The 25,143-nt window shown below is 47.2% G+C and overlaps 1 protein-coding gene across 2 annotated transcripts in view; it reads left to right on the top strand.

Moving 5' to 3' along the window:
• The window catches only part of WDR75 (WD repeat domain 75), a 48,638-nt gene extending 26,576 nt beyond the window's left edge, over positions 1–22,062 (top strand). The window contains exons 12-20 of one of the 2 annotated variants that reach the window (XM_048486856.1): positions 607–770; positions 3,296–3,476; positions 8,751–8,845; positions 10,341–10,436; positions 13,756–13,931; positions 14,579–14,638; positions 16,973–17,113; positions 19,141–19,232; positions 21,762–22,062. In XM_048486856.1, coding sequence (XP_048342813.1) covers positions 607–770; positions 3,296–3,476; positions 8,751–8,845; positions 10,341–10,436; positions 13,756–13,931; positions 14,579–14,638; positions 16,973–17,113; positions 19,141–19,232; positions 21,762–21,969 — 1,213 coding nt within the window. In that variant the 3' untranslated portion in view covers positions 21,970–22,062. Of the gene's footprint in view, positions 1–606; positions 771–3,295; positions 3,477–8,750; positions 8,846–10,340; positions 10,437–13,755; positions 13,932–14,578; positions 14,639–16,972; positions 17,114–19,140; positions 19,233–21,758 lie in introns of both variants that reach the window. The other variant, XM_048486855.1, reaches the window with a different exon arrangement.
• Positions 22,063–25,143: the final 3,081 nt, after the last annotated feature.

The following is a 25,143-nucleotide window of genomic DNA, read 5'->3' as shown; positions in this document are numbered from 1 at the left end:
GGTGGAACACTCTGACCAATGAGACCTGGGCCCTGCAGGACTTATTCCGTCAGGGCCTGTAAGAAAGAGCTGCTCCGCCAGGCGGACAGTTGCGGCAGCTACGGTCGTTTCATCTTAATGGCCTCCCTCTCCCCTTCCTCCCTTTTACCTGTATTGTCAGGGGTTTTCAAGTATTGCATTTTAACAGATCAGGTGGTGCTGTCGCCATTGGGGGGCTTCTATTGGATCTGGAGACGCACATTTAATCGTATGTTTTCTGTCGGAAGACGCCCTGAGCTCACAAGGGGAAGGGCAGGATATAAATTGAATCAAATAAATAAATTAAGACTGTAGCACCCACTGAATAAACAGATTTTGGAGATAAAGTGAAAAGTAAAGTGTCCAGCAGATGCACAGTCCTGGAGTCGGGGGGGGGAGGGGAGTGCTATAGGCCACCTGTTCCAGCCCCCAGCTACTTGCCAGGCATCGATTCTGAAGCCCTTGTCTGAAATTACTAGCACCCAAGACCACAGTGGACGGCCAAGGCGGGTCACCCTTGACCACGTGAAAACATTTCTTTTTCTTCCTCTCATTTGTCTTCCTTTATTTTTACTTCCTTTGCCTTAGCTTTGCGCTAAACACCCAAATAAATATGCCGCATGAGGATCGCGTCACAGCTCTGTGCTTTCGTGGCATGGAAGAGCCCGACAGTGCCACCCCAACCGTTGTAACAGCAGGCAAAGATGGACGGTTTAAAGTCTGGATGCTGCTGACTGAGACTGACGGGGGAAGTAAGTGTGGGATCTGTTTCTCTAGGATCTGCTTCATTCCTCTGTCATGCAGGAGGGGAGGTCTGTTTTTCCGGGCCGTGCGTTGCAGTCTGGATTCTCTTCAAAACTATTTTGATTTGCTGTGGTGAAAGTGACCTTTATGAGGCTTCAAGAGGTCATGGAGAGGGACTCCTTTGTTTCTGTCAGTCTCCTCCTAGAGCAGTGATCCTCGCCGACATCTTTCCTAGTGCTTGTCAAGTGTTTTTAGGAAGTGAGTGGGGCCAGATAGGGCTTTTGTCCCGCCAGACTTCCAGTTGGCTACTGGAGATTTGTTTGGCATTTTTTTTGAAATGTTGTTTTGGCAGCAGCTGCTGCCACATCTCACGAATCTTCACTATGTGATTGAAGAGGCAGGTGGTGGGGGCCACTTCATGGCTGGCTCCGTCATCTGTGCCAGCCATTTTGTGGCTGGCTCCATCTCCCGTGACAGCCATTTTGTGACTGGCTTCACCTCCCATGGCAGCCATTTTGTAGTTGGCTCCACCTCCTGTGGCAGGCGTTTTGTGCTTGCACTTTTTAAAATTATTATTATTATTATTATTATTATTATTATTATTATTATTATTATTATTATTATTATTATTATTATTATATTGATACAAAAACAGTTATACACAGCAAACAAGATCAATATGCTGGATTTTGTATTACATCACACGTCGGACACTTCCCAAGCATCTAGGACTGTGTGATGTATCGACGAATAATGCGTGCAGAGCCGAGTAGGGTGGCCTTTTGCAGCTGACATATGGTGATTTTGTCAGCGCCAATTGTTTTTAAGTGCCGTCCAAGGTCTTTAGGCACTGCACCCAGTGTGCCGATCACCTCTGGGACCACCTTTACTGGTTTGTGCCAGAGTCTTTGTAGTTCAATCCTTAAATCCTCGTATCGTGTAAGTTTTTCCAGTTGCTTCTCATCAATCCTGCTGTCACCAGGAATTGCAACCAGGAATTGCAACATCAACTATCCACACTTTCTTGCGGCTGGCTCCATCTCCCGTGACAGCCATTTTGTGACTTTCTTGTGGGCCCAGAAATGGCAAATGCAGTTCAGTGTAGCAAAATGTAAAGTGATGCACATAGGGGCAAAAAATCCAAACTTCACATACATGCTACAGGGGTCAGTGCTATCAGTCACAGATCAGGAAAGGGATTTAGGCGTCTTAGTTGATAGTTCCATGGGAATGTCAACTCAATGCATGGCAGCTGTAAAAAAGGCAAACTCTATGCTGGGGATCATTAGAAAAGGAATTGATAATAAAACTGCAAAGATTGTCATGCCCTTATATAAAGCCGTGGTGCGACCGCACTTGGAGTACTGTGTCCAGTTCTGGTCGCCGCATCTCAAAAAGGATATTGAGGAGATAGAAAAAAGTGCAGAGAAGGGCAACAAGGATGATGCTGGAGGGGACTGGAGCACCTTCCTCTATGAGGAGAGGCACTGCAAGCGCTTTGCAGGACTCTTTAGTTTGAAGAGGAGGCGGCTGGGGGGGGGAAGGATTGAAGTCTATAAAATTATGCATGGGGTAGAAAATGTGAGGACAGAGAGAAATTTTCTCTTTCTCACAATACTAGAAATCCAGGGGGGCATTCCATTTGAAAATGCTGGGGAAGAATTAGGACTAATAAAAAGGAAACACTTCTAAACACGCAACGCATTGGTGATTATTGGTGTTTGGAATATGCTGCCACAGGAGGTGGTGATGGCCACTAACCTGGATAGCTTTAAAAGGGGCTTGGAAAGATTTATGGAGGAGAAGTCGATTTATGGCTACCAATCTTGATCCTCCTTGATCTGAGATTGCAAATGCCTTAGCAGACCAGGTGATCGGGAGCAACAGCCGCAGAAGGCCATTGCGTTCACATCCTACATGTGAGTTCCCAAAGGCACCTGGTGGGCCACTGCGAGTAGCAGAGAGCTGGACTAGATGGACTTTGGTCTGATCCAGCTGGCTTGTTCTTATGTTCTTATGTTCTTTTTTTCCCACAATTGTGAGGTCAGGAGTATTGTGTTCCAAAACTTTGTCAGTCTGAATTCGGAAGTCCCAGAGTAGTTTTACGTGTTCATTTTCAGTGACCTTTTCAGGTTTGTGATTCCACCAGTTCTGTGTCACAGACAGATGGTAGTTGTGGCACACATATTATTGTTGTTGTTGTTGTTGTTGTTGTTGTGTTGTTGTTGTTGTTGTTATTGTTATTATTGCATTTAATAGACCGCCCTATCCCCGAAGGGTTCAGGGCGGTGTACAGTAAAAACAGCTCCTTAGGTATGCCAAAATTAGCAAGTTAAGGTTTTAAGCAGCAGAGTCTAATGAAAGCCATAGGGGGAGATGCCGTCCCATAGATCACATTTCATTGAAGTCTTCAAGAACGTACGCATTGGGGTCTTAATCTGATCAGATCTGCCCTTCTGCTGTTTCATTTCCCCCTGTTTGTCATTAAAGACGTGTCAGCTTGTTTCAACAGCGAATGTCTTTGTCTCGACAGGCCGGAGCGGAAACTGGACCTGCGATTTCGTAGGAAGCTATCACAACTATCAGGCAACAAACTGCTGTTTCTCCGAAGATGGTTCTTTGCTTGCAGTTAGCTTCGAAGGAATAGTCACTGTGTGGGACTCAGAAACGTGGGACCTGAAGTCTACTTTCTGCCACCCTCCGGGAACAATACGGTGTGTTACGCTCCTCTTTCAAACTTGACTCCTTCGTAGGATTAAAAACTTCAGATTGGGGGAGGGGGGAATTGGAGAGGGAGAGCCTGAAGGAGGGGATATTTGCGAAGGGAGTAATGTCAGCTGGTTATGATGCCATGGAGTCCACTATCCAAAGCAGTAATTTCCTTCAGGGGAACTGATCTGCGTAGTCCGAGAGAAACTGTAATTTTGCGAGTTTGGAGTTTGGCAATCCTGCTTGTGACTGAATGAGAGAGGTTTTCTTCTGTTTACTTCGCAAGCAAGCCTTTATTGGCATAGACAACAGTACAACAATAGTAAAAAAAACTGATTAAAAAAAACATATACAGTACAGGAAATAAATGTTAAGTGGAGGGAAATCTACTGGCATTTAGTAATTTCCAGGAGAAAGTCTGCCACTATCAAACAGAGAAGGATCAGGATTGTCCAGCAAGTAGTGTAATCTAAATAAATCGGGGAGATCGGGTAAATGTAAAGGAGTAAGATTCACATACTTGGATCTGATTTCCTTGAATCTGAAACAGTGTCGTAATTGGTGGGCCAGAGATTCAACTGAGCCATCATTACACGGGCACAATCTTTTAGCCTTTTCTTGCTTGTTAAATCTGCCATGTAACAAGGCAGAAGGCATAACATTAAACCTGGCGAGCATTCTGGCTCTCCTTTGAGCAGGGTTTATTAAACAATACAGGTAGTGTGCCAAGTGGCCCTGTTCAAATGGGAGAGAAAAATACAGGGGGGAGCATGTTTTCTTGGCTGCGGTGATTAGGTTACAGAACTCTCTATCTAATAGTTGACCTTTTAATTTTCTATAGGCTTCTGAATAGGACAAAGGGCAAAGTGAATCCACTGACAGTCCAATAGAGGCCATTTTTTCTTCGATTATGGAAAACCAGGGGTTGGAATGGGTGTCAGAGAGCAGACGGTGGACCAGGGAATTACAGCCCGAGAGAAAATGGATTCGCAGCCAGAATCTAAAAGCCCTCAGCCAAGCGGCTGATTCCAAGGAGTTTTGACCTAACTCCAGACAAAGGGCACCCAATTTGGGAGTCCAGTTATCTTATGAAAAAAACTGGATTGAAGGGAATTCAAGGAGTGGTTAATAGCTTGAATCCAAATTGGGACTCCGTAAAGCAATCTCGAGGCGACTTTGGCATTGAAAAATTTGAGGGCAGGAGGGATAAAGGAGTGGCCACTGCTGTAGAAGGAACGTAGTGATGCTGACATACTGTTAGATGTAGCAAGGAGAGCGGCCTTCCTATGGGTTGCCCATGAAACTTCTGTTTACTTCAAAATTGTGTTTGCTACATTTCAGCTTGAGGGGGTGGTGGGTGTCCTTCCTTTATTTCTCCCATGGCAAACACCGAAGTGCATCATCTCATTTTCGATTTAGCATAGAATACGCTCACAGGTTTTTTTCGCAGATGATGGTAAAAGAGGTAAGACAGTTTTGGTTTAAGAAAGTATTGCATATTTTCCCCAAAAAAAGCAATCTCTTTCCCCTTCTCTCCCCATGGAGAGCTTAAAAAAAAACCCAAACCTTTGTTTTCCCCATGGTTTTTAAATTTTTGGAACTTTGACACTTGTACCTAGGTTACATGTGTGGTTCTGTCAAGTGTGAGAGCCGCTTCATTGAACTGTGTGGCTCAAATTGCCCTCTGCTGGCTTCACTTCTGCAGAACAAAACATTTTAACCGAGTGAATTCACAGCCTCCTGTGATAAAAAGGTGTACCTGAATTCTTAGCACCTTTTAAACCTGGCTGCAGCCAGTCGCTGCCAGTTTATTGACCCGTCTGGTGAAAAACCTCCGGAAAGCATAAATATTTTTTGCTACCCTTTGACACCAGGGTTATCGTAAGTGGAGTTGGTGGGGAGCTATCACTCTTCAGTTGGTCTCTGACACGTCTCTCTTGATCTTGGTTAAGCCCATACTTACAGAATAAATATTTGCTTGAGAGGGGGAACAGTGGGGGGGGGGGGGTTGCGTAGTCAGAGAACTGTGTGCTCGTAAAACAGAACCTGTCCCAAAGTCTACCCATGCGATTGCACATGGAAATTATAGCCGAAGAAAGGTAACAGCTGCTTAGTGGGACAAGGAAACGTTGGCCCAGCCTAATGTGTCTCAATGTAAACATCAGTCTCCCCACTTCCTTAAAGGACTGTGAAGTCCCTCTCTTTTTCTCAGCCCTCTTGCTCTGCTTTTGGGGAGGGGCACTCTCTGAGCCCCAGGACAGGGATAGAATGAGTAGGAGGAAGGCTTACAGCTCCCAAATCCGCCCTCTTCTTCCCCAGGAGTATGGGCTTTGGCTACGGCCCACACTTCCTCTCTCCTTCCCAGCCTGGCATCAGAACCCCTCTTAAATCCTCTCACCCTGCCCTGCCAATTAACCCCAGTCTCCTTGCCCTGCCTTCTTCAATCGCCTTCCCCTGCTTTCCTGCTCTCTCCTCCTGCTTTCCTGCTCTCCCTGCTTTCCTGCTCTCTCTCCCTGTGTTCCTGCTCTCTCCCCCTGCTTTCCTGCTCTCTCCCCCTGCTTTCCTGCTCTCTCCCCTGCTTTCCTGCTCTCTCCCCTGCTTTCCTGCTCTCTCCCCTGCTTTCCTGCTCTCTCCCCTGCTTTCCTGCTCTCTCCCCTGCTTTCCTGCTCTCTCCCCTGCTTTCCTGCTCTCTCCCCTTGCTTTCCTGCTCTCTCCCCCTGCTTTCCTGCTCTCTCCCCCTGCTTTCCTGCTCTCTCCCCCTGCTTTCCTGCTCTCTCTCCCTGCTTTCCTGCTCTCTCCCCCTGCTTTCCTGCTCTCTCCCCCTGCTTTCCTGCTCTCTCCCCCTGCTTTCCTGCTCTCTCCCTCTGCTTTCCTGCTCTCTCTCTCCCTGCTTTCCTGCTCTCTCCCCCTGCTTTCCTTCTCTCTCTCCCTGCTTTCCTGCTCTCTCTCCCTGCTTTCCTGCTCTCTCCCCCTGCTTTCCTGCTCTCTCCCCCTGCTTTCATGAGCATTTCTGCTGAACCATCTCACCTAGATGAGATGCTGAGCTGTGACCCAGTTGGCTCTTCACCCAGGCTGCTTGTCGGCTGCCGCGGGAGTCAGTGTTTTGCCTTCTGTTGGGACTTCCTCTTGCCCAGCACCACAAAGCTGGCTAAGGTGCCGAGAGATTACCTCACCTGACGCTGTCCTTGGCTCTGGAGCCTTTTAAAGGGCCATCGGATCCTGCTTCTTGCCAGAGCAGTCCTCAGGTCTCCTTCCTGAGCTGGTGGTTAAAAGTGAGGGAGTTTAACCTGGAAAACTGGGTTTCAATGTCGTACCGCTAATGTCCCCAGGGGCCCGTCGTTTCATCACGTGGTGGAGTGCTGGGTGCCATCCCATGACAAAACAGCGTGCGTTCAAGCCGCACCCCACCAAGCCCCGCCCCCAGCCTCCCTGCAGGCCGGCTCCTGTGGGGGGGCCGGGGGGCAGGGCTTCGTGGCAGGCGGCCCAGGCGGGCGCCGCCATACAGGCTGGTCCCGGAGCCAGCCTGCCGCTGCAGCACCCATTTAAGCTGCCCCCCAGCCCCGCTCCCAGCCCCCCCTCCTGCTGGCTCTCATAAGTGGTGCACGAGGAGCGTGGGGAGCTGGGGGGGGCACTGGGAGGTGGTCATGCCCCTCGGTGCCATTTAGGCCCAGTACACCACTGCTGGGTTTGATTCCCCACTCCTCCACATGAGCGGCAGACTCTTATCTGATGAACTGTATTTGATTCCTTGCTCCTGCACATGAAGCCTGTGTGTGACCTTGGGCCATTCAGTTTTCTCAAAACTCCCTCAGCTCCATCTACCTCACAAGGGGTCTGTTGCGGAGAGAGGCAGGGAAAAGGAGTTTGTGAACCACTTTGGGATTCCATACAGGAGAGAAAGGCGGGTATAAATGCAAACTCTTCTTCTATTTTGGTTAAAAAAATTTAAACAGTGTTTTAATTGCGTATGCTAAAATGACTGATACTTGCTTGCCTAAAAAGTGGGCATTTTTGAACACACAAATCTGCTTTATACAGAGTCAAGCAGTGTCAGACATTTATTACAATCAAAAAAGCAGTCAGCATCAGCGCAACAACACAACTTGCATACAAATATGAAATTAATATGCAGAGATTAAAATCCATAACCATATTTTTCTGTAATTAGCTATACATAAACATTGTTAAAATGTTGAAAGGATGGATGTCTCAGCACAGAATTTGGCCCTTTTAGAGGTGGTCTTGTTGGAACTGTCTGCAAGGAGGTTATTTGTAGAATTTCCCCAAATTTCCTGGGAACTTCGATAGACTAGGGGTGAGACGTGTGGAACAGTTGCCCTTATATAATGGACAATATAACAACATACATTCTAGCAGTGTCGTACCAGGGGCATGACCACCTCCCCAGCCTAGTTACCTGCACCCCACTTACGGGAACTAGTGGGGGGGCTCAGGGGGGCTCAGACAGGTGCCACAGCGGCAGGCTGGCTCCTGGGCCGCCCCTTGCCACCCCCCCTTGGCCTCCCTGCAGGCTGGCTCCTGCCATCTCCAGGGCCTGGGGAGAGCAAAAGCCGGCCTTCAAGGAGGCCCGGGGGGGAGGGGGCAAGGTTCAGCAGCGTGCAGCTCAGGGGTGTGGGGGCGTGTTCGCCCCCCCGTGACAAAACGGTGTGCGCCCGGGCTCATGGGATACCCCATGTCCCCATTAGCAGTACGCCACTGCGTTCTATCAGTGTCAGTACTGTCTGCTGACAGATTTCTCCAGTGTCTCAGGCAGAGGTCTTTCCCTATCCTCACATGATGGTACTATACTCCAGATGTTATGGGACTGGTTTCATCAGGCTCCCCTGCCAGCATGCAATAATTGGCCATGGTGGCAGGGGCTGATGGGAATTGTAGTCCATAACATCTGGAGTGCCAAAGGTTTGCTACCACTGCCCTACTACCACCATGATGGCAAACCTTTGGCACTCCAGATGTTATGGACTACAATTCCCATCAGCCCCTGCCAGCATGGCCAATTGGCCATGGCGGGGAGCTGATAAATGTATCCTGGAAGTCTCACTTCTACATATCTCTTCCTTTTTAATTGTGAGGATTAAACCAGGGCATGCAAAACACATGGTCTGCCACCGAGCCACAGCCTTTTCCTTCTGAGGAAAGATGACAGTCGACCGACCTGCTGCAGCCATTTGTATCGAAAAAGTGACCCAGATGGGGATTTTCTAGTGATGTTTCGTGCAGGCACAACTTAGAACTTTCTTTACCCTTCATTTTCCCAGAAACCTCTGCTTTGGGAGGCTAAGTTGTTCCAAATACCTTCTCGGCACCACCAGTAATGGATTTTTGTGCTGCTGGAACCTACTGAGCTGCACATGTAAGATCATTTGGATTATTTTTTTTCCCGTTCTTCCTTACTAAAAACTGGTTGTATTTCAGCACTCAATGTGTCTAATTGTTATTATTAACTTGCTGGTCATTGTGTATGGCGGGAGGAATATTTCAGTGATTTTTGGATGGTTTTGCATAGTAACCAACTTTATCAGTGACAAGATCACAGTTTTTAATATAAACAGTGTGGGTTATTGGTTCGGAGCAGGTGGACTCTAATCTAGAGAACCAGGTTTGATTCCCCACTCCTCCACATGACTCTTATCTGGTGAACTGGATTTGTTTCCCTGTTCCTCCACATGAAGCCTGCTGGGCAGAGGTGGGATCCGGCAGGTTCTCACAGGTTCCCGAGAGTAGGTTACTAATTATTTGTGTGTGCCGAGAGGGGGTTACTGATTGGTGATTTTGCCACGTGATTTTTGCCTTAGTTACGCCCCTCCTCTCAGCAGTAGCGCGCAGAACTTGAAGCAGTCTAGCAGGAGGTGCAATCGGCGGCGCGTGGCATTGACGACCTTCGCCTCGTGTGCATTCGTTTCCCGCCCAAGGACCAGCGCGGCGGCGCTGCCAAGTCCTTGCCACAATACCCAAGTGCCCGCCCTCCGCATGCCCAGCCACGCCCCCGTCGTGCCCCACCCAGCCCCATTGGCGCTACGCCACAGTTTGAATCCCACCACCATGGGAACCTGTTACTAAAATTTTTGGATCCCACCACTGCTGCTGGGTGACCTTGGGCTATTCACAGTTCTCTCTGAACTCTCTCAGCCACACTTATTTCACAAGGTGTCTTCTGTGGGGAGAGGAAAGGAAAGGAGTATGTAAGTCTCTTTGAGACTTCTTTTGGTTGAGAAAAGTGGGGTACAGATCCAAACTCTTCTTCTAGTTTGCATCATTTGGCTCCTCTTTTAACAGCAGGTTATCTGAAAGCATTGATTTGGGCTCTTAGCTATTTTCCTCCTGCAACCTACCGTGTTTCCCCTAATATAAGACATCCCCGAAAAATAAGACATAGTAGAGGTTTTGCTGAAGTGCGAAATATAATGCATCCCCCGAAAGTAAGACATAGCAAAGTTTTTGTTTGGAAGCATGCCCGACGAACAGAACACAGGAAACATAAGACATCCCCTGAAAATAAGACATGGCACATCTTTGGGAGCAAAAATTAATATAAGACACTGTCTTATATTCGGGGAAACACGGTATCAGAGGGCATGCATTAAACAGTTTTAAAGGTTTTGCCTGTGCAAAACTGTTTAGCATCAGTGTTCTGGAGAATCAACTTCAATGGATAAATCCTGGGCTTATCCATGGAACTGTTATCCATTGAAATGAGTTTGACTTCTCGGTCAACTTGCGAACTCAGCAAGAAAAGAGTCGTGATATTATAGCTACTGCTTTAGTTAGCTTTCTGAGTGCATCTCCCAGTAAAATGTTTGCTTGTGTGGCTGTTTCCCTGTACATGCCTGGCTGTTTTTGCTCTTCAGTGGAATGGAGCGCCCAGTTAAATGTCCAGGTTCTACAGCCGGACTGCCTGTCCGAAAACATTGCTGCAATTTCAGGCATCTCAGAATACTCGGACTGTGAGTACAAAGGTCCTTTTCTTTCTTGTTTTAGCATAAGCATTTAGCATAAGCATTTATTGTCGTTGTGCACGCACAACGAAATTTACAGCAGCATTCCTCGATGCACACAATTTCAGACTCATACCCCATCCTCACTTTCCCCTTCCTCCACCCATCCCTACACAGCCCCAAACACATCAACACGAAGCCGCGGAGTTCAGCATAGCCACAGTTCTAGAGTAGAAGCTGTCTCCAAGCCTCTTTGTCCTAGTTTTGATAGACCTGTATCGTCTGCCGGATGGTAACAGTTCAAAAAGAGAGTGTGCTGGATGAGACGGGTCTCTCAAAATATTTTGGGCTTTCTTTAGGCTTCGGGAATTATAGAGTTTTGTCAAGGATGGTTGACATAAACTCACAGTCTAGAAACCTATTTTATTTCCTTGGAACAGAAAGCCGCTTGAAACAGCTCTTGTAAAAATAATGGAAACTACGTCGTCTGAATCCGATTCCCTTGCTCGTCCCACAGTTCATAGGACTTCCTGGGTGTCATGTCCAATAAGGCAGGGAGCTGCCTTTTGTTTATTTATTTATATTTATTTAATAATTAATCCTCCCCCCGGAACAAACATCCTGATTGTGCAGCTGTTGGCTCAAAGAGATGTAGTACTTATATCTTTAAAATATAAGTCTTGATTTAATATCACCTTCAAATAAACTTCAGTCCTCAGATATTACACTTCATATCCGTTTTCGAGCCTTAATATATCCAATACATTGTTCCGTGTGCTTCCAACAAAAGTGGTTTTGTTTGTTGTCGTTTTGTCATTTTTATGGTTGTGTGAATTGTGCGTAACGGTTCTACGGGTGATATATACGGGTGATATTGGTTCAGAACGGATTTGGGATGCATCGTGATACATTGGTGGGAATATAAAGATTTACTGCAAAAACAAACGAAAGATTATGACATGAAACCCCTTAATATCAAAAGAACTATTATCACTGAATCCCACTAGGCTAATCGGTCTGATCTCGTCAAGTCTTCAGTGGGGCCACGTCATACACTTTTATTTGAAGTGCTTGGTGTTAGGAATACGCTGCCACAGGAGGTGGTGATGGCCACTAACCTGGATAGCTTTAAAAGGGGCTTGGACAGATTTATGGAGGAGAAGTCGATTTATGGCTACCAATCTTGATCCTCTTTGATCTGAGATTGCAAATGCCTTAGCAGACCAGGTGCTCGGGAGCAACAGCCGCAGAAGGCCATTGCTTTCCCATCCTGCACGTGAGCTCCCAAAGGCACCTGGTGGGCCACTGCGAGTAGCAGAGAGCTGGACTAGATGGACTCTGGTCTGATCCAGCTGGCTTGTTCTTATGTTCTTCTTATGTTCTTAAGTATATGGAATAAAGTTTTGGAGACATTAAGACTTGAAAATGAATATAAAGTGTAATATCTGAAGGCTGAAGTTTATTTGAATATGATCTTAAATCAGGACTTATACTTTCTTTTCTTTCTTTCATTTCCTTTACTAGGTAAAACAGACTCATGCTTTCAAGATGTGTTTGTGCTTACTTTTTGTTGCCCCCCCCCCCCCCCCTATTATTCTGAGCTGTCGTTATATCAGAGCAGGCATGCCACTGGTCTGGCTAGCTCAAGGCTTCCCAGAATTCCATGGGGCGTTCCGACACATGGTGGGCACAACCCTAAAATGGCCGCCCTGGGAAGTGGAGCCACATACACATACAAGGAAGAAGCCACAGGGGAGAAGAAGAGTAATTTAAAAAAATACACCTGGGCTCATTCTGCACATGCAGAATAATGCACTTTCAAACTGCTTTCAGTGCTCTTTGAAGCTGTGCGGAATGGCAAAATCCACTTGCAAGCAGTTGTGGAAGTGGTTTGAAAACGCATAATTTTGCGTGTGCGGAAGGGGCCTTGGAAAGAGGAATAAGTAAGAAAATGAAATCAGCACCGTGTGGCTTGTGCCCCCTAAATAGTGTTGTTTTAATCTGCATTGTCCAGTCAGAAGCCCTGCTAGACACCACCCCCCCCAGCCCCACCCACGTTCTTAAAAACACTTGACTAGTCCCAGTACAGGTGTCAGGCCCCATAGTGTCCGTGGGTACCATATTTGGGACTTCTGGTCCAGTTATTATCTATTCTGAATGGTACCAGATCTCCTAAGTCTCAAGTGGAGAAAGCTGGCAGATTCTTTTAACTGGAGGTGCCCAGGGCTTGAACCTCAGGCTTTCTGCGTGCACAATATAATCACCAAATATCCTGGAAAATGAAATATAAAAAGTTTAAAATTCACATTCTAAGAACAAGCCAGCTGGATTAGACCAGAGTCCATCTAGTCCAGCTCTCACTCCCAGAAGAGAGTAATGGGTCTACCAGGATGCCTTTGGGACCCTATACAGCAGGGGTGAAAGCAGGAGGCACCTTCTGCGGCTGGTGTGGTCTCTCGGAGCACCTGAACTATTAAGGCATTTGCAATCCCAGATCAAAGAGGATCAAGTTAATTGCAGGCCCTACTTGAACTTCTCCATAAATCTGTCCAGGGCCCGGACAGCTGATATCCAGTGTAGAGTGTTCATCACCACCTCCTGTGGCAGGGGCCAGGGCTGTTCCAAAGACTAATCCTGGCCCGTGCCTGAAGAAGTGTTTCCTTTTTATTAGTCAGCCTCATTCTTCCCCCCCCCAGCATTTTCAATGAATTGGCCCCTGGTTCTGAGCGTAGACAGGTGTCGAGAGCCCCATAATTCTCTGGTGGTACCACATTTGGAGGACTACCGGTCTATGCTATAATCTATTACGAATGGTGCTTCAGATCTTATCCCCCCCCCCAAAGTCGTCTCCCTCTCCAAACTAAAAGAGTCCCAAAGCGCTTCGCAGCCTCTTTCAACTGGAAAGGGACGCTCCAGGGCCCTCAATCATCCAGGCTTTTGTTGCCCTTCTCTGCACCTTTTTTCTATCTCTTCAATATCCTTTTTTGAGATGTGGCGACTCAGGATACTGAACACAGTAATCTGCGCAGTCCCACCACTGACGGTCCTATATAAGGAGACAACCTCTTGTGAACAGTCGAGGAGCTGAACAATTTTGCTATTATTGCAGTATACAGGGTATAGGATGCAAAATGCCAGTAGCCTCAGGTAAGGAACACCTTCAAAACAAATGGCTTGGCAACCAACCAGAGCCTTTCGCACCACAGAGACCTGGATTTTCTCCCCGCTTTCTCCAAATCTGCCCTGGCAGGGGGAAATTATTGTGGAGGCTTGTCTAGATTTACAATCTAATTGCATCTTTTTAAAAAAAATACCCTTCTCTCCTCAGTGTTTGTGTTTAAACCCAGCGAGCCGCGACCTCTGTGTATCCGGAAACAAGTCTGTAGAGAAAAGGTTCCGTGGAGCTGTCTTTGTTGCCGAGAGGCGTTGCCGAGTGTATTACACTCCAGAAAAAAATATCAGTGGCTGAGCCTTTCTCAGTTCTACTTTCTGACTGAAACCCATGTAAGTAAGAACAGATAAACTGGGACAGGGTTGTGAACGTTGACCAGGACGAAGATTTGCATTGATGTAATGTTGTTTCTGTAGGCCTCTTCCTTGTATTACCGTTACCCCTTTTGTCGTCACAATAGCCTCTGTGAAATGGGTTAGGAAGAAGAGGCAAATATTTGGAGAGATATAAAAGTGGTTATTTAGACGACATTGTAGAGGTGTTCTGAGTTCAAATGTCTTGATAGAAACTACAATATAAAATCCCACATTCAACAGTTTCTATCATTCCCAACTGGCACGGACAGTGACAGAGGTCATAAGGAATGCGAGCATATTTTCCTTCCGATAAAGCCGATGGAAGGGCATTGAACCAGGCTGAGGTACATGCTCTGTGATATTTAAGGAGGCAGGCAATGGCAAACTACTTCTGCTCCTCTCTCACCTTGAAAACTTCTGTAGGGGTCACCATACATCAGCTGTGGCTTGACAGCGTTCACCATCACCAGACCACGAGGAAGTGTTTGTCATGGACCCGAGGATAAGAACTGGCAATGAGAAACTTTCAAACGCCGCTGACATTTTTGCGTTAACATGGATCGAAATCTGTAGGAAGGCCCATCGCGCTGTAATCTATGTTTTGTTCATTTCTGGATGTCTAGGAACTGATGACCTTCAGCACAAAGACCCCGGAAGAGAGGCTGACCCCTTCCAGCAGACAGGTAGGACTTTCAGAAGAGCTGGCGGCACGGCCGAGAAAACCGGGGATCTGTTTTGAGGGGGTTGATCTGAGCCGTTTTCAACTGTAAAGTGTTGCATCTAAAGATAATAGCAAGTGGTAGAGGCTTGGGGGCGTCTCTCCGTGTTGTGTAATGCAGAGCCTTGCAGTTGAAGGGGGGGTCAGAGATACGGCGAGTGGCTCAGTGGTAGATCACTCGCTTGGCACGCAGAAGGATGCAGGTTCAATCTCTGGCATCTCCAGCTAGCAGGTTCAGCCAGCAGGTGATATAAGACCTGTGCTTGAGACCCTGGAGAGCAGCTGCTGGTCAGAGGGAGAGGATGTGCCTCAGTGGAGGAACCTTTGCTTTGCACGCAGAAGGTCACAGGTTTGACCCCCAGCTTCTCCACTTTATTTATTTATTTTATTTATTTATACTTTAGACTTTTATACCGCCCTATCCCCGGAGGGCCAAGAAAGAACCAAGTAGTAGGTCAGGGATGTCCAACTCTGGCGCTTCAGATGTTCACGCCCTACAGTTCCCATCAGCCCCTGCTGGCATGGCCAATTGGCAGAGGGGTCTGCCACCATGCACCATGCCAGCAGGGGCTGATGGGAATTGTAGTCCATGAATATCTTGAGGCACCAGAGTTGGACACCCCTGAAGTAGGTGATGTGAAAGTGAACTGAGACCACGGAGAGCTGCTACCAGTCAGAGTGGACATTACTGACCTTGGTAGACCAAGGATCTGATTCAGGACAAGGCAATTCCTTGAGTTTTCATGCATGCCAACGCAGACTTTTGGCCCACTCAGTTGACTCTTGGAAGGGGACTTCTGTTCCCAGGGATTCCAGTTCAAAGAAGCAGCAGCGTGTATGATTTCGTTGGCAATTTGGCTTCCTTTTGTTGAAGTCCTCTTTGTTGGCTTCTCAAAACACAATGCATATTTCAGCTTCTTCTAGCGCCGCTTTATTAATTAGCAGTTGTTGGTGTTTTGTGGCGTCGGAGGTTAAGAACTCGTGTATCTAATCTGGAGGGACCGGGTTTGATTCCCAGCTCTGCCACCTGAGCTGTGGAGGCTTATCTGGGGAATTCAGATTAGCCTGTGCACTCCCACACATGCCAGCTGGGTAAATTTGGGCTAGTCACAGTTCTTCTGAGCTCTCTCAGCCCCACCTACCTCACAGGGTGTTTGTTGTGAGGGGGGAAGGGCAAGGAGATTGTCAGCCCCTTTGAGTCTCCTGCAGGAGAGAAAGGGGGGATATAAATCCAAACTCTTCTTCTTCTTCTTGTTGGGAGGGTCGAGAGCACGGGGTGTACCATCGTAAAACGGCAGCCGGGACAAGCCCTGGGCACTGCATCCACACCACAGCTACATCCACTTCACAGCTGCACCTGAGCCCCCCCCCCCCTTCCTGGTCACGCTGCCACAGGAGTCTGCAGGGGTGCGGGGCTAGGCTGAACACCCTGGGCCCTTCTCCAGTGTCACAGCCAGACTCTGCGCCGCCAGTATGTCCTGGTCATCGGTGGAAGGGCCTTAAAGGGCTTAAAGGGGCTGTGGCATGCAGACGGTGTGCAACAGTGGCGAGCGAGCGGCAGCACAAACAGCGGGGGGAGGGTCCCAAGAAGCGGCCGAAGAAGCAGCCAGCAAGCGGGCCTGGCAGGTGGGTGAGCTGCTGCTGCTTGCTTCTGGGACAGAGGGTGGGGGGGCACAGCCCAGTGCGCCCTCACATGTCACATCTGACCCCTCTGACCCCCCCCCCGCCACCCTCCCAGATCAGGTACTGATTGAGAGGCTTAAAGTACTTAATGTATATCCTGCTCAGATTTGGAAAATTAAGAGATCCTTGCCGAATTGCTGAAGCTTTACTGGTACACAAACATGCACAAATGTTGATCCATGACAATAAATACACTGGGATATTTGACCTAGCAGTCCTTTAGAGACCATTCCCTGCTTGACGGGTGGGGGTCGGTGAGTGGGGCAGGAGTCGGTGTGGAGCCCCAGTCTAGGGCAGCGACATACCAGAGGCTCCGTTTCCATTCAGGTTCACTTATACACCTGAAAATATGCTGACTTCAATGTGTTTTGCAAAGGACTCTTATAGCCTTACTCTCAAGGGCTTGTTTCTGTTTAGTTGTTAGGCTTTTTGAGTTGGGTCCTGCGGAGCTAGCCTTGTAGAAAGCCCTTTAGGATCAATTCTAATCATCCGCTTCTATGATATCTTCAAGCTTACACTTCATAACCTTGGTAAATGTTTTCCCCAAAATAAATTGTGAAGTGTATTTAAAAACACTGATTCTATCTTCTCCCTGTATTTGTGCATCACTTTTTAGCTGACTGCGGAGGAGAGTCTACCTGTGACTCCATTTTACCTGCTACTGGGGAAGCACCAGCAACAGACAAAAGAAGCTGCCGAAGGTGGGAGAGTCCCTGTCTTAAAGACCTTGGCGCAAGATTCACCTGCGGTCAAAGAAGTAAGAGAGTGAACCTTCCGTTTTTTCGTTCGCTGTTTTTTCGTTCGCTTAGTAAAACAGCGATTTCCTACTGTGCCAGAGCAAGGAACAGAATAACCTTCAGACCCAACAATCTATATAACTAGATTCCTCTAAAAATCCAATTAAAAAAGCCTTACCTGGATCAACTGGTAAATTATAAACTTAGATGGGTTATGGCCAGAGCAAGATGTAACTCCTTTCCCTCAGCTTTACTCCAAGGTCATTTTTCTAATATGCCTCATCTTGAGCGACGCTGCCTGTTCTGTCTCCATATACCAGACTCACTTGCGTGTGTCTTGCTTCACTGCCCTAAACGTAATAATCTTAGATCTGACCTGGTTGCGTTATTTCCCGCAGGATTTGCATCTCTCCCAGACAGAATAAAAATGATTAAGTTACTGAATAATCCTGAGGTAGAAATATCCGAAGCTGTAGCCACATTCTTAATACGTGTTTTGCATGCCTTGTAGTAATGTTCTTTTAACTGTAACTTTATTTGGTTTTAACTGTTTGGGGTTTTTTTGTAATGCCTATTAAAGGTTTCTGAAATCTGGGGGGAAAAAAGGCCTTTTCCTGATATGCAAATAAACTGAGCGAGGTGGTGCAAAGCAAGGTGGTGCAAAGCGGGCTTGCCTTTGGCCGTGATCCAGAAATTAAAACTCATTCAGAATGCAGCAGCCAGGCTGCTTACTGGCCGTTCGAGCAGGGATCGAATTACACTGATCCTATACCATCTGCACTGGCTGCCGATTGAGTTCCGAGTTATGTTGGAAGTGTTGGTTTTGACCTTCAAAGCCGTTCGGCGGTCTACCGGAGCCTGCATACATACCTGAAGGGGACCGCCTCTCCCCCATATTGCCCGGTAGGCCCCTCCGCTCGGAGGAGGACCTACCTAAACGTGATCCCTGGCCCAAAATGATGATCCAGGCTGGCCTGCGGCGAGGGGCAGGGCCTTTTCAGCCCTGGCCCACTACACAGGTGGAACAGGATCCCTAGGGACATCGGGGCCCTAGAACTTACAGAGTTTCCGCCAGGGCCTGCAAAGAGCAGGACCTGTTCCGCCAGGCGTTTTGTTTCAACCAGCCTGGTTAAATACATATCTACGCTTGTCATCCTGGCCTCCCGTGGTGCACAAGGGGGAGGGGGTAACCAGAGCATGCCATCCACATTTTAAAATGGGTTCTGTTTTTATGTAATTGATATCTAAATTATGTTTTAATGTATGTTTTAATCTTGTTGTGAACCGCCCTGAGCCCTTAGGGGGAGGGCGGTATATAAAATTAATTAATTAATTAATTAATACATAAAAAATTTCCCAGGGAGAGAGGAGCTACTGTAGGAAAGTCCCTGTCCCAGATAACTACATAACTACAACTCTGAGGTGTTGTGTGGTTTCCAGGCTGTATGGCCGTGTTCTAGTTCTCATGATCCTCTGAAGATGCCAGTCACAGATGCAGGCGAAACGTCAGGGGAAAATGCTACTCGAACCCGGCCATACAGCCGGAAACCACACAGCACCCCAGTGATTCCGGCCGTGAAAGCCTTCGACAATACATTGAACCATAACTCTGATTGCTACTGAGCCTTTAAGAAAGAATGGCTAACTTCCTGTGGAAGAAAAGGGCTTCTTGGGGTCTCCAGGGCCCACACTTGTCGAGGCTAGAAATGTTTTTAATCGGACCCGGAAGATGCTGTTCGGAGACACTGTAAACCAGGCCATTGTATGATTGACGCAGCCAAGCTGGGCACTTTTGTCAACGCCAGCTCTTGCCAGCGCCTGTTACTTTAATGGAATTTGAAGTCATTCATCCATTCATTATTACAGCCAAGCCTTTCCTCTTTAGCGAAGGGCAGCTGGGCAGGCAGCCTCAGTAACTCAAAAGCTCTTTTGGCATCACAGCTCACAAGCACATAATGCATGCTAAAGAAGTGTAAATACTGAATTGAACCCTAGACAAAGCCTCCATTTTGTTGAGCCTCTTCTCTTTTTTCCCCCCTTCCTTCAGCTGCTTCACACTCCAGCCCACATCTTGCCGTCCGCTTCTTTCCTGTGCCCTATATTTATCAACTCGCTGCTGACACCAAAAGCGCATAGCAGGTAAGGAACCAGCGGGGTGGTCCTCAGAAAGTTATGTTGTTTTTAAACAAATCCCTATTTTGATTTCCGTGTCCTTGTTGGAAGACTCAGACATTCTTGACAAGTCCGACAACGGCAGTGTCTGATTATACAAGGAAGCCATTGAAATCCACAAACACTGGGACAACTTCCACAAAAATGGAAGAAAGGCTGAAAATCAACAAAACCTGGTTACCGGTACTAAAAACACCAGAGACATTCAAATGCAACTGCAAATGGACTCCACCCAGACAGATGCAAGTGCGCCTCACCCTCAGGTGGGGTAGACAAAACATAGAACACCCCACAGAACAATCACTCCACACTGTGCCATGGAGAGAAACGCATCTTACTGTGTCATGCGTCTGAGGATGCCAGCTGTAGACGCAGGCCAACCGTTAGGAGCTAAAACTACCAGACGACAGCCAGATAGCCCAGATAACCCACAACAGCCAGAATCCTTTTTATTTGAGATGAAAGCTTAGCCCTTCGGGGATAGGGCGGTATACTAAATTTAATAAATAATAATAATAATAGTAGCTGGGTGCTGCTTGTCGGACCAGGCTTTTACCAGTGTTGTACCCAAAGTTTGTGTGTGGTGCTGTGCTCGTTTGACAGGTTGTCAAACTACAAGAACACAGGGTGCTCAGACAGACAGAAACCCAGCATCATTTTTGTATATTATCCTTTATCCCACGCAGAGGTGTAGCGCTCATGGGAACATGTGGGGGTCATATGTCCCTGGGCACATGCCAACTGGTCACGTGGGGGTGAAGAATTGCCCCCCTCGGCCCCGCCCTGCCAGGCTGCTCCTTCAGCTGGCAGAGATAAGAACATAAGAACAAGCCAGCTGAATCAGACCAGAGTCCATCTAGTCCAGCTCTCTGCTACTCACAGTGGCCCACCAGGTGCCTGTGGGAGCTCACATGCAGGATGTGAAAGCAATGGCCTCCTCCTGCTGCTGCTCCCGAGCACCTGGACTGTTAAGGCATTTGCAATCTCAGATCAAGGAGGATCAAGATTGGTAGCCATAGATCCACTTCTCCTCCATAAATCTGTCCAAGCCCCTTTTAAAGCTATCCAGGTTAGTGGCCATCACCACCTCCTGTGGCAGTATATTCCAAGCACCAATCACACGTTGTGTGAAGAAGTGTTTCCTTATATGCCATTAAAGGTTAAAATGGAAATGAAATGGAAGAAGTGTTTCCTTTTATTAGTCCTAATTCTTCCCCCCAGCATTTTCAATGGATGCCCCCTGGTTCTAGTATTGTGAGAAAGAGAGAAAAATTTCTCTCTGTCAACATTTTCTATCCCATGCTTGGTGGGGGCCGGGGCAAGGGACAGCCCATGACAGGCTCCCGCCTGCTAAGATAATTGGGGGTGGGGGGCAGCCAGAGCAGGCGTTGTCCCGGGTGCTATTCCCCTCCTACCTGCAAGTAACTCGAGGGCAGTGTACATGGTACCCATCTTTCTGTGTTATCCTCACAACAATCCTGCAGAGTAGATTCAGCTGAAGGAGATGGGACTGAGCTGATCTCCCAGTCAACCCGGAACAATGTGGTTGCCTCGGCATTTGAATCTGGGTTCCCTAATCTTCGTTTGACACTTTAATTGCTGGTTGTCATGATAAGTCCGTTTGGTGTTCTCCAACATGAAATACTGCCTGCATGCATAAGGCTAACCTGTCAAGCATAACATTTTAAGAGCTAACTTTTTCCCTGATGCACTAGGGAGCAGCAGTGGCGTAGTGGCTAAGAGCAGTGGCTAAGAGCAGGTCCATTCTGATCTGGAGGAACCGGGTTTGATTCCCAGCTCTGCCGCTTGAGTTGTGGAGGCTTATCTGGGGAATTCAGATTAGCCTGTATGCTCCCACACATGACAGTTGGGTGACCTTGGGCTAGTCACAGTTCTTCGGAGCTCTCTCAGCCCCACCCACCTCACAGGGTGTTTGTTGTGAGGGGGGAAGGGCAAGGAGATTGTAAGCCCCTTTGAGTCCTTACAGGAGAGAAAGGGGATATAAATCCAAACTCCTCCTCCTCCTCTTCTTCTTCTTCTACTTCTTCTTCTAGTTTTGTACTTACAGAAGTATTTTTTATGAAGGGCATTCATTAAATTCACCCCAAGCGTTGGCCAAAATGCTGAAGCTCAGCTACCTCACAAGATCATCTCTGTTAGCTCCAGGATACACAATGAAGTAGCTATTTGTATCTCACACATTTATGCAGGTACACGGGAGGGCTTTCTCCGTGGCTGGCTTGCACACTGTGGAACAGCCTCCCCGTGGAAATTTGCCAGGCGCCAATCCTTTATGAGTTTCGGCATCTGGCAAAATGCCTTCCTCTTCACTTTTCAATTGTGAAAACAGCCTGAGACCACCATATAGGGCAGGGGTCTGCAACCTGTGGCTCTCCAGATGTTCATGAAAATCTGGAGAGCCGCAGGTTGCATACCCCTGGTATCAGCTCTAAAATAATCAGCGTTTATTTACTGTTCTTTCTCGTTTTTCAGCAGTGCTGATGAACTTCCGGGTGAAGTTGAAATGGAAAGTGACAGTGGAGAGAATGAATCTGAAGAGGAGGGAGCAGTTAGTGACATTCCCGGCCAGGCGCCAGGGGCAGTCGAGAGTCTGGGGGACGTCGCACCAAAGTTGACCAAAGCCCAGGAAAAAGAGCTACGTAAATTAAGAAAACTGGACTACAGCTGGGTGTCAGCCCTCTAAGCAGACATTGTTTCTGGGACATTTAGAGTTTATATTGTTCACCAAGAATTTAATCAGATTTCATTTTTGCTAATAAAACGATGTCTTCAAGGATCTTCTGTTACAAATGTGCAATGGTGTAGCGCCAAGGGGGAGGGGTGGGGCGCGATGCGCTGGGCGTGCCCCGGGGTGTGCAGGGGGCACAGGACGGAGGCATGCCCTGGGCGGAGTTCCCCCTCGCTCCGCCCCTGCAAATGCGTCATGTATTCAAGCAGAGAGTTATCCGAGGCAGTTATTTCAGTGATACTTCAGTAGACTTACACGGAGCTGATCTGACGAGAAAAATGAGACTTGATTTCCAGCTAAGTACTTTTGAATGTAGATTTTGAGCAGGGTCCAACTGCTGGCCAGAGCATACCACAAAATGTTAAATCTTTTAAATGAGCATTAGAAGCAGATCCCTCCCCCACCCCCCAAAAAAATCAGTTTAAAACTTTGGTGTGGGAAATCTGTATGTGCTAATGCAGCAGAGTGTAATAAAGTTACCCATTAATCTACTTCCTTAAAATCTCCAGAAGTGCTTGAGGCGGAATTTGAAACATGACGCTCCAAGCCCGTCCTCTATTGTCAAATGCAGAAAGCAGAGTCCAGGTGAGTCATGAGGTAAAAGGTGATTTTCAAGAGTTCAGGAACAGCATCTTGTTCAAAACCGTTCCACAGAAAATGTTTCCAGTGTCGATTATATAAGTGTACGTGAGTACATCACACCCAGCTTCTTGCTTGACACCACAAAATACCCTGTTTCCCCAAATATAAGACATCCCCTGAGAATAAGACGTAGTAGAGGTTTTGCTGAAGTGCTAAATATAAAGCATCCCCCGAAAGTAAGACGTAGCAAAGTTTTTGTTTGGAAGCATGCCCGTCGAACAGAACACCAGAGCATGCAGCCGTGGAGCGGAAAAATAAGACATCCCCTGAAAATAAGACATAGCGCATCTTTGGGAGCAAAAATTAATTTAAGACACTGTCTTATTTTTGGGGAAGACACGGTAAGACAGGGTCTTATATTAATTTTGCTCGAAAATTTTTGTTTATTTTCAGGGGATGTCTTATTTTTTTTTGCACCGGGGGGACATGGCGGGAAAAGCACAAGTGTCTCAAATACCCAGGCTTCTCATAGGCTAATGTCTATGTAGGTCACATGGGGGAGATGCAATATGAAGCATCCCACCTATAAGGCCAGCACCCCCTTGCCAAGTAGTCAGGAGCTTATGGCAACTGGTTCCAGTGTATCTGGAAGAACCATAGTTCAATCCAATAGGCAGTGTATATGTGTAGTTCACCAATACTGTCCAGTGTATAATAGTTCAGAACACACCCCCTTGCCAGTAGTACTCGGTTGGCTTGTCAGTTATAAAAATCCCATAAATAAATAAATATAACATGGGATGCCTGAGCATAAAAACTATGAATTGAGGTGTGGTACTAAAGAAGATTGCAGAAAACGCTATGCGTTTTACCTACCAATTTGAGAATGGAATATAAACGAGAAGTACTAATTCGTGAATGACTTATAGAGGATATGACTAGTGTCTGCCTGGCTTATGTTATGCGTATTGGTGAACTACCCTGTTTCCCCGAATATAAGACATCCCCTAAAAATAAGACAGAGTAGAGGTTTTGCTGAAGTGCGAAATATAAGGCATCCCCCGAAAGTAAGACATAGCAAAGTTTTTGTTTGGAAGCATGCCCGACGAACAGAACACAGGAAAAATAAGACATCCCCTGAAAAAAAGACATAGCACATCTTTGGGAGCAAAAATTAATATAAGACACTGTCTTATATTTGGGGAAACACGGTATTATACACTGGACAGTTGCTGAGGACGACACAAATTCGGAGACTTGGATCCCGTATTCATATCAGATACGGTGTCATGTTTCTTTAAATAATCTGTCAAGTGAATTGACGCGTATTGTCTGTGGCGAGTTGCTGTTTTGTTTAACTTGGAGCGATATGTGAACGTACTGAGTTATGTAGATATTATGGAAGTAATTAGTTTGGTAAACTGAAGAAGACGTTCAGCCTGGTGTGCAGTGTGATTTTTTTGATACTGTGTAGTTTGACGCTGCATTCCTCTTTGAATATATTAATGACCTTAACTAAGGTGACCAGATGGTCACCTTTGTGATCCGGGACGGGGAAGCGACGGCGAATTGCATCGCGCAACCGCAAAACTTAGACTGTAGGACTTGCCGTTTGCAGCCCTGTGACAGGCGACAAATGGCAAGCCCAACTTATCGCACGCTCGCGACAGGCGCCGCGAGAGGAGGCTGCCGCGCGCTGCGCCCCAGAAGGCGATGCAGCAACCTCCCGAAAATAAATTGATTGCGAAGAGCGGAACCAGGTATTACAAAGGCGTGACGGTCCCACCAAAAGCGGGACAGCTGGTCAGCCTAACCTTAACAGTCCATCTGGTCAAGCCCCACCCACCCTAGGGGGAGGGAGGGGAAAGGAGTTCATCAGGTCATGGCCCACCCACCTTGAGGGGAGGGGGCCTGCCATCTGGTTTAGGCCCACCAACCCACCCTGGGGGTGAAGAGTAGGGAGGGTGGGGCCCGACCAGATGTTGGGCCCCCTCCCCTCAGGGTGGGTGGATCACTCATCCGTTTTTAGAAAATGTGGTGTGTTTCAAAAACAGCATGCAATACAGAGTTCTGCTCAAAGGAAGGCAAATTCTGCTGGGCACCTCCAAATTCTTGGCCTCCCATGAAGTAGGGTTTTTTTTAAAAATCCTTTTTTAGATCTAGGACAGAGTAGACCTGTTTATCTGCAGTAGGCATTAGTCGGTCAGTCAGTCAACCTTTATGGGCCTAATCAAGTACTAAAAGTTAAGGGGAATAGTAACACGGCAGATACCATTAGGAAAATTATTTGCACTATGGCCTCGCGTTCTCGTGGCAATAAAGAGAAATCTAGCAACCAGACTGGTAATATGCGGTTTCTGATCTGGTCGTATGCGGCTTCTGTGTTTCAGCAGGGAGGGAAAAGGCTGACGAAGGAGTCGTGTATATTAGCACAAAAAACACAAAGAACACATGGGAAACAGATTCAATCCAACTATTATAAGAATAAAGTTTTATGCCTATTAAAGGTTAATAAAGATATAAGAATAAAGTCTTTCTTGATAGGGG

This window comes from Sphaerodactylus townsendi, linkage group LG02, assembly GCF_021028975.2.
Source record: "Sphaerodactylus townsendi isolate TG3544 linkage group LG02, MPM_Stown_v2.3, whole genome shotgun sequence".
In the NCBI taxonomy this organism is placed as follows: domain Eukaryota; kingdom Metazoa; phylum Chordata; class Lepidosauria; order Squamata; family Sphaerodactylidae; genus Sphaerodactylus; species Sphaerodactylus townsendi.
The sequence above is the reverse complement of the archived record's forward strand: the minus strand, read 5'-3'. Positions and strand labels throughout refer to the sequence as shown.